This window comes from Pinus tabuliformis, chromosome 8 (genome assembly GCF_031772625.1).
Source record: "Pinus tabuliformis cultivar Carrire ecotype Pingquan chromosome 8, CPIR1, whole genome shotgun sequence".
NCBI lineage: Eukaryota > Viridiplantae > Streptophyta > Pinopsida > Pinales > Pinaceae > Pinus > Pinus tabuliformis.
In genome coordinates this window covers 1,877,369,437-1,877,379,620 of record NC_142294.1, presented here as the reverse complement: position 1 = coordinate 1,877,379,620, position 10,184 = coordinate 1,877,369,437, and the positions used below count along the sequence as shown (strand labels likewise).

The following is a 10,184-nucleotide window of genomic DNA, read 5'->3' as shown; positions in this document are numbered from 1 at the left end:
TCAGAGATAAAAACATGCATCAATACTTAGATCTAGTCAATCCATGAGCATATCATACAATGAAAAGTCATTTCAAGTCTCATGATCCTGATCCATCATTGTAGTCATAGGTGCATAATTATTTCATATCAATGTGACAATTATGGTCCTTACAATGCAAATATACTTTAGATTGAAATATTAATAAAAACCCTTTCACTTGCACACTTACCACTTTGATCTTCACCTCTTTATATAGTTTAGCCCTTATCCAATACCATGGGTCAAAACGACACAAGTGTCGGTGCTAATCTTTGATGGGATAAATATCCATTGTTGCACTCATTACTATGGGCCAATACCATGGTAAGGACCCCTAGTATTTAGAATACCATGGCGCAAAAACCATATGCTACTTTTCTTCACTAAACTTGTGTGCATACACGACTTGGCTTAACAGAACCTATGTATATTTCTTGAACTTCCAAATTTATCATTCCTCTGAACTGCCATGCATTTTGTCACATCTGTAAACACATCCTGTTTACACCTTTATCATTCTAGTATTCTATTCCATCATTCTGTCACCTCTGAACTGACCTGTGGATTCATTTAGTTACCATATACTTGTTTTGTTACAAGTGAGTTGCCATCAAGGACAACACATGCATCAACAGCTCGTCCAACTTCCAATCTCAATGTCAACTCAGTCCATCAAGCTATGTGAGGCTTTTGTGGGCCTCATACATTGAGTTTCACTCGTGGACTAAGCACCAAAGCTCGCTCAAAGAAGAAGAAGCATAGTATGCTCTTGTATCCAAAGTTTTTTTATAGATCCCATGTTGCACTCTATAAGCTATGGTTTCATGTTGGATAAGAGTGTTGTGCAACTAGTCAAATATTGTTTGGCACAAACATCCCTTGCATGCTCATGAAGATAATAAAGTTGTACCAAAAGACACAAAATCCCTACAAATACCATCGATGGGTAAATAAAAGAGTGAACATCTAAATTTATAATCCATTTTGGAGAGGGGAAAGGATCCTAGATGTGCCTAGAAATTCCTAACCTATCAGTAGAATCAACGAGCTCCACTCGAATTCTTGAAAATTTTCATCTCAGATATAACCATAAAATATAAAAACAGAAAAAACCTAGATTTCAGTTGCTATTACTTATACATACCTTCAATTTTAAATGCATTTCCTCCACTCAAATAATGTTTTTCTATATAGTTTTATTGCTATCTCAATTTGTAAGGCAAGGCAATATACTTGTGAGCTTGGTAGTGACAAAATTTGGAAAATAAGCCATAAGGAATTTATAGAAGCTAGACTTTGTCTTTAATATTGAGCTAACTTTATCATTCCTCTGAAATGATTCCTTTGAACTGCCATGCATTCTGTCAGATCCGTAAACACGTCCTGTTTACACCTTTATCATTATGGTATTCTGTTCCATCATTCTATCACCTCTGAATTGACATGTGGATTCATTTAGTTACCATATACTTGTTCTGTTACAAGTGAGTTGCCATCAAGGACAACACATGCATCAATAACTCGTCCACCTCCCAATCTCAGCATCAACTCAGTCCATCGAGCTATGCGAGGCTTTTGTGGGCCTCATACCTTGAGTTCCATTCGTGGACTAAGCACCAAAGCTCGCTCAAAGGAGGAGCATAGTATGCTCTTGTATCCAAAGTTTTTTATATATCCCATGTTGCACTCTGTAAGCTATGGTTTCATGTTGGATAAGAGTGTTGTGCCACTAGTCAAATATTGTCTGGCACAAACATCCCTTGCATGCTCATGAAGATAATAAATTCTTACCAAAAGACACAAAATCCCTACAAATACCATCGATGGGTAAATAAAAAGACACAAAATCCTACAAATACCATCGATGGGGAAATAAAAAGACACAAAATCCCTACAAATACCATCGATGGGTAAATAAAAGAGTGAACGTCTAAATTTATAGTCCATTTTGGAGAGGGGAAAAGATCATAAATGTGCTTAGAAATTCCTAATCAATTAGTAAAATCAATAAGCTCCCCTCCCATTCTTGAAAATTTTCATCACAAATATAACCAATAACCAAAAAAACAAAAAAAACACACCTAGTTTTCGTTTGCTCCTACTTATATATACCTTCAATTTTAAATGCATTTGCTCCACTCAAATAATGTTTTTCTATATAGTTTTATTGCTATCTCAATTTATAAGGCAAGGCAATATACTTGTGAGCTTGATAATGACATATTTGGAAAATAAGCCATAAGGAATTATAGAAGCTAGACTTTGTCTTTAATATTGAGCTATACCATTTCTAAAAAAAAGTGTATTTCTTTGTTCTTTGATTTGGTTGCAATGTTTTTGTTGTATAAATTGTATTAAAAACACCAAAGTGACTGTTCAAATTTATTAAAAATATATAAATATAATTTTATTATGAACATTGGAAAATGTAATATAAAAATACTATAAAATTCTTAAAAGAATTAAAAAAATAATGAACATTCTTATCTCGATGTAGTCGATTTGAGTGTTCACAACGTCCCATCAAACAAAGCGTGAACATTCTTATCTCGATTGACTGTTCACAACGTACCGTCAGACAAAGTTTCGGCAGGTGTCATAACATTTTATTTGGTGTTGTTAAATTAGTATAGATTTCGGAGTTATTTTTGGGAACGTAGGCAAAATATTTTTGTCAAATTTTTATTTTTATTGTTTATATATAGTTTTAACAACTTTGAAAGCTTTGTAACATTAAAATTGTGAAGAATACCCGGTCAAATTTATAATGTTAACCAGTCAAATTTATAATGTCGAATAATCTGTCAAGTTCTCTAATGTGGTGGAGGGATTGTTCAGATTCTGTTGCTTCTACCTCCAATCCTTTTGGTCAGATTCACTTCTCCACTAGTAATAATACAGATGGAAACCCTTATAGTGGAGGACCTCTTACGTTTTGTCTACCCGTTAAAAGTGGTTTGAATTTGGATAAAAAAATTTCAAAAAATCTTGTAAAGGCAGTGTTTGAATCCTGTTTTTGATAGTGGAAATAGATTCAACACCATTAAAAACATCTAAGACACTTAAAATTTTAAAGTTTAACAACTATAATTTAGATTTACAAAAATCTTTACCCAATTTTCTCAAAATATAATCAAAATTTCAGTAACTTTCCTAGCAACTCCACCTACACCTACACCTACACCGCCGCGGGCACAGCCTCCACCGCCACCCCCACCGCCGGGGTCGCCGCCTCCACCTAACACTGCCGCCGGCACGGCCCCCACCGCCACCGCCACCCCCACCCCCACCGCCACCCCACCTAACACTGCCGCCGGCACCGCCTCCACCGCCACCCCCACCCCCACCGCCGCGGTCACCGCCTCCACCGCCACCCCCACCCCACCACCGCGGTCACCGCCTCCCCCACCGCCACCGCCTCCGCCCCCACCCCACCCCCACCCCCACCGCCTCCGCCTCCGCCTCCGCCTCCGCCTCCCCCTCGTTAGACTACGCGGCCCCGAATTAACAAAAGAATAACCGGTCAAACTTATAATGTCAACTAATCCATCCCAAATTAACAAATTAAACGGGCCCCAGAAAAGAAACCTGTACTTTCCAGAATTGCCCGGATCTTCAATCGAGTGAAGCGGTGGAATAGGAAGTTTCTCCGACATGATCGTTGGGTTGGATTTCACTTTCCTGGATATTCCGACATATGGTTGCGTTGCGTCCACGAAAGAGAGATTGAAGGGTGGAAGGCACGAAATACCTTTCCCCATGCTTCTCCGACATTGCTGGGCTCCTTCTCGGAATGGCCACGCCCAAACGCCCAAGATGTATTAAAAGCGAATTCTTGCGCTCAACTCCAACAGCATTGTGAAGCAAATCAAATCAAAATAGCAAATAACAGATGATGGAATCATACTCGTCTACCCCGCTGTAAGGATGAACAAGAAAATCATTTTCTTTCTGCAAGATACCATTGTTTTCTTCATATTTTGATTAATTCTTGTTCTTATCAAATTAAATTGTCTGTATTTTGAATGGACTGGCCGGTGTAGAGTTCAGATATTGAAGGATTTTTTTTTTTAAAGATGAAAATTGCATTTTTAAGGGAAGTTACTGTGTTTCTCCGAAATTTTGAATTTCCGTGGTGGGTAAATTAGAGCTTTTCTTTCAGGTTAGAATCGATTGTCCGGTAAACTTTTCTTTATTTTTTATGTTGATTGCAATGGGTTTGATTCAAGCTTCTGGTGCATATCTCCCTATCACATACATAGGTGCATATTTTAAAGCTGCTTCGCATATTAAAATTATTTTTCTTAAGCATTTGGAAGGTTTTAGGATTATTTCGGTGGAGTAAGCTCCGTATATTTGTTATTTGTTTCTCAAGTAATAAAATGACGACATTTGCTTTGTAATTTTGAATGGGATGTGGTAAATAATGGTCTGGCCTGCAATGAATCCTGGGAATTTGGTTCAGCCTAGTAATGACAGATTAAATATTCTGGTATTTGACCTCCTCCTTCAGTATTAGTTCTAATTTACAGAAATGATGTTGCAGGTTCACTGTTGATCAGGAGATTGCAAATTTCCTTGTTTCTTGTGGATTATTGTCCAAGGCTTGGGAAGAGGCACATCTTGCAAACAAGGCAGAGAGTTATACTCTGAATGAGTATGAAGGCATTGCATATGTTGCCTTCCCTTCATTTCATAAAATAGAAAGTTTTGTTGTGAAAGATAGTAAATATGGAGAGGGCAACATACAAACTGATAACAAGGTCTTCTCTGCTGCCCTCAAGAGTAATGATGAGCAACCAGCCCTTGTACACCAGGGAGCTCTGAAGTTGTTCCTCCATATTATGGAGAATACCGATTTCCAAGCAAAGGTAAATTAATCTATCCTTCAGAACAGAGTGGTCTTAGTTTCATACAAAAGAGGGAATATTCTTCACTTATTAGAGATGATGTTTCTGAAAAAGGAAAAATAACATTTTGTTGGTGTGTTCTCTGATCAAACAGATGCAGATTTATACGGACTCAAAACAAAGGCAACTCAAACCCATTATATTTGTGGGTCATTCCTTAGGAGGGGCAGTTGCAACTTTGGCCACACTATGGGTACTGGAAAAGAGGCTCAGGCAAAGTTCCCCTTTGTGCATAACATTTGGAAGTCCACTAGTGGGAGATGTAGGACTTGTTGAAGCCGTTGGCCGTGAAAATTGGGCAGGCAACTTCTGTCATGTGGTTTCCAAGCATGATATTGTTCCTCGAATGCTTCTTGCACCATTTGAGTCAATCGTTGAACCCTTGATTGCTATCTTGCCTTACTGGCAAGGCATAATGGCTAATGACAGTAAAACTGTACCTGATTCTTCTATTCAAGATGCTGGTAGAACTCTTCTTCACAATGTCTTGCTGTATACTGATACAATGGCAAACTATGGGGTTGACTCTCGAAGGCAGTTGGATGGGCTTGTCAAGAGAAGCCCATATAGACCTTTTGGCACTTACATGTTTTGTTCAGGCGAAGGTGCAGCTTGTATTGATAATTCTGAGACTGTTTTGAAGATTCTTCATTTGACAATGCAGAGCCACGAAAAAACTTATGGTAATATTGTACAGGACTGTTTTTCGGAGCATGTAGAGTATGGCTCTGTTTTGAATCATGTCATAGACAAGTCCATAAGTGGGAGAAGAACTGCAAAACCTGATTCAGAATCTTCTGACAAGATGGGAATGTCATTGCAGCTGGAAGCCATTGGTGTTGGTGCTCAGGTAATCTTCTTAAAATAAATTTTGAAAAAACAAATAAAAAAATATATAAATGTTATGTAGTTAGTTTTTATATAAATAAAATGCCTTGCAGTCTTAGGAATTAAAGTATTATGAACTAGCGTTGTTGATTTGCTCCTTTGTTAAGGAAAAAAAAGGATATCTTCTCAGCTTGACTGAAAATTCTGCTATACTTTTATCTGCATCTCTGAAACATTTTTAATTTTAACTACTGACAGAGACTTGTGTTCTTGAATTGGAAAATTCGACTTTGTGCAGGATGACCATGCACAGATTGCCTTACAAAGAGCAGGAAATATGGAAAAGAAACATAGCACAAACGTTGCTAAGCTAGCAGTTGAATTAAGCAAGAAACAATGTATTATGGCAGAGCTTGAGTGGTCTAAAGAGCGTTGTGAGAAGGAAAATGCCATCACATATTATGATTCCTTCAGGAAGCATGAGGATATCGATACTAATTTGCGTAGGGAAAGGCTTGCCGGGTTTTGGGATGAGATTATTGAAATGTGGGAGAGACATGAGTTGCCCAATGATTTCCAATCTCAAAACAAGTGGATAAATGCTGGCAATACATATAGAAGGCTTGTGGAGCCTCTGGATATTGCACATTATTATCGCATGTCTGAGGGTGAGGGTAAAGGAAACTATCTTTCAGATGGCAGACCCACTCGCCATAAAGTTCTTCAGAAATGGACGGAAGAGAAAGAAAAGACTCGGAGTTCAAGGGGTCGGAGCGGTCGCACAAAGCTTGCATCCCTCACTCAGGACTCCTGCTTTTGGGCAGAAGTAGAAGAGGCTTTGAAGGAAATGAAAAAACTGGAACAGGGGCAGCACCAAAAGCTAGGAAGTCTTGAAATGTTTGAAGGTTATGCGACAAAAATAATCAATGATCGCAATATTTCCTCGGATGTTTTCTTGGAAGGGAGCAGCTTCATGGAGTGGTGGAAAGAGTGGAAAGAATACAAGCAAAGTCGATTCCCAGAGTGGAGATCTCCTCTGTATGAAATAATGGAAACGGAAGTTTGTAAGGGCTGAATTTGCAGATTAGTGGAACCTTGCTCCAATTTTCTTGTTTTGGAGATGTAATTTCCTTTCGTATGTTTAAAATAAGCGTGATCAGCGTAATGTAAAGCTCTGATGATAAATGAAGAAATACGTTTTGCTTTAATTTCAAAGTGTGGAATTTATTGAGACAATCGGGAAGCATAATGGCATAGAGAGAATTCGATTAAGAGGCATTTCGCTTAAATTGCGAGAATTCGATTAAGATGCATTTCGCTTAAATTTTCAAAGCGAACGAAGAAATGCGTTTTGCTTTAATCTCAAAGTGTAGAATTTATTGAGACAATCGAGAACCATAATGGCACAGAGAGAATTCGATTAAGATGCATTTCGCTTAAATTTTCAAAGCGGCAGATTGCATTTCGCTTAAATTTTCAAAGCGGCAGATTGCATTTCGCTTAAATTTTCAAAGCGGGAGAATTTTTTTGAGACGGTAAAGAACCAGAATTGCATAGATGGCAATGGCATTGGATGGTATTGGATTAAGAAACACATTTTGCTTAAATTTTCAAAGTCGAAGATTTTATTGAAACAATAAGGATCCAGAATTGCACAGATACAATTGGATTAAGAAATGCATTTTGTTTAAATTTTCAAAGTGGGAAATTCATTGAAACAACCAGAAATTTAAAGTCGGAGATTTTATTGAGACAATAAGGACCCAGAATTGCACAGATACAATTGGATTAAGAAATGCATTTTGTTTAAATTTTCAAAGTGAGAGATTCATTGAGACAATCAAGCACCAGAATGGCACAGAGAGAAATGCATTTTGTTGACAGTCAGGAACCAGAATGGCACAGTGAGAAATGCATTTTGTTTAAGCACAGAGAGAATTGGATTTAGAAATGCATTTCGCTTAAATTTTCAAAAGAGGGGATTTAGTGAGACAACTAGGAGCTACAATATCGCAGGAAGAATTGGATTTTATGTTTGTGTAGTACAGGTTCTCAATGTTTGATAAATGTTCCCACACATCGGACGATAGGAGAGCATAAACTTTGTTTGGTTGTCAAGTAATATACCGGCTCGTCTAGGTTGGAAACTCAGATCAGTTATTGGTTTAGCCTGGTTTCTGGGTGGTTGACCCACGTTTAGCCTGATTTGAGGGTTGTTGACCGTCTCACTGACCTAATCCCAAGTTTTCTTCGTAACCAATGAGATATATATCAATTCTCATAAATAATTAACTAATTAATAAAAAAATAACTCATAATTAATAAACTAAAATAAAATAATAACTTATCATACAAGAGATGTATTTTAAGAAGAAACCTTTTCATTTATTTTCACCTCTTGAGAATTTTTTATTGTGAGACAATTCAATGGTGTGAGTTGTGTTGGTGAACAAACAGGCACTCGATCAGAAATTTTATGTCCCAAAAGAGTTAGTGTGAGTTGTATTGATGAAAATTAAAGTAAATTTTTTTATTGGTTAATGATGTTAAAAAACAATAAATTTAAAGTTTAAATATAATTTTGAAAAACTTAGTTAATGAGGTTAAAAAACAACAATTTTGAAAAACTTGGTTAACGATGTTAAAAAACAATAAACTTAAAGTTTTGGTAAATGATGTTAAAAAACAATAAACTTAAAGTTTAAATATAATTTTGAAATATTGTTATGGTAATTTTTTTATTTTTATTTTATTTTAAAATGATGTTATGATTATGTAATTTATGAAAATATATATTATATAGAAAATAAAATAAAATAATTATAATGAATTTTGAAATATTGTTATGGTAATTTTTTTATTTTTATTTTATTTTAAAAGATGTTATGATTATGTAATTTATGAAAATATATATTATATAGAAAATAAAATAAAATAATTATGATGATAGTGTGTATTAATGTGTTTTAAAATCTATAAGGTGTATCGGATTTTCAGAATATATATTATATAGATAAAAAGAATAAAATATTATCATTATGATAATGAGTATTAATGTCTATTAAAATCTATATGGTTTAGAGGACTTTCAAAATATATATTATATAGATTAAAAAAAAATATTATGATGTTAATGAGTATTAATGTTTATTAAAATCTATATGGTCTATAGGACTTTCAAAATATATGTTATATAGATAAAAGAAAAATATTATGATGATGATAATGAGTATTAAAGTTCATTAAAATCCATATGGTCTATAGGACTTTCAAAAGGTAAAAGATTACTTAGAATTTCTTAATATTTTATTTATATGCTCAAAAAGAAATGAGAGAAGTACTCCTAGATTACCATAGTTTTGCTTAGTTAAAAGGTCAAGAAGGTTGCTAATGTGACAAATGTTTTGAGAATTAGGTTGAATGTGAGTATAAGATAGACAATCCAGGAGAGTGATTTCCATTTTCAGCCCTACTGGGATCGCACAAGTGACAAACTCTTTCATCCCATGGTGTTTGGGGAATTGACCAATGCCCAATTTAACTATGAAGCTCATGATAATTAGTTCTAATCTTCACAATGTTCTTTTTTTCTTAACACTAGTCAAGACAAAGAGATCATTTTGGCTTTCAAGATTGTGGTTGATCACCTCCTTATAATATCATAGTTTCTTTTTCCCTCCAACTCTTTATTTCCCCACAATCTCTCTTTAAATTTGGAAGTAATGATATTTTTAATATTATCTGAATTCTACAATAAGATCTCCTCCTTTATTCCCCAATGGTCTAGCCAAGACTGGCAATCCTTATGCCACCCTTGCTTCAGTCGAAGGTGGGGGTTTTGGCTAGAGTTAGAAACAATTTTAGAAAACCTCTTGGCATCCATGTTGTATAATTTTTTCTTATACATAAGATACATAGTCACAACCATGCTTTCAATGGGGGAAACACTGGATTCAATAAGGAGGATAGGGCAAAGAATGTTTCCCTTAATCTTAAGGTTGTAGGTTATAAATTTATTTTGGATTTATTCAATCTTCCTCCATGATTCTCTAGATATACACCAACCCCAAACCTCATAGTCATTAAAAATAACACGAGTGACAACGCTCTCAAAGAGGAGTTTCATTTTATCCCAAATCCAAAGATATGCCAACTTACAATTGATTTCAAGTCCATAGTAAGCTTTCTAACCTCCATTTATCATTTTCTCAATGCTATAATTCTAATTGAGCTTATGATGGATGTCAATTCCTACATATTTGTATGACCAAACTTCCTATGAGGATGAAAGTATCATAGGTGATAGTTTTGGATTTGATTATCATGACTTTAGTTTTGTCGTATTTACAATCATATCCATCTTTGGGAAAAAATCATGGAGGATATGAGTTACTTGCCAAGATTGTAATGGTTCTTTGCCAAAAG

General features: G+C 35.5%; 1 protein-coding gene across 1 annotated transcript; it reads left to right on the top strand.

Moving 5' to 3' along the window:
• Window positions 1–3,671: 3,671 nt before the first annotated feature.
• LOC149243879 (lipase-like PAD4) lies at window positions 3,672–6,967 on the top strand. Its single transcript, XM_089374648.1, has 4 exons — window positions 3,672–3,942; window positions 4,568–4,892; window positions 5,026–5,781; window positions 6,058–6,967. Exons 1-4 carry the CDS (start codon window positions 3,914–3,916, stop codon window positions 6,832–6,834), a joined length of 1,887 nt encoding a protein of 628 aa, XP_089230774.1. The 5' UTR covers window positions 3,672–3,913; the 3' UTR covers window positions 6,835–6,967.
• Window positions 6,968–10,184: the final 3,217 nt, after the last annotated feature.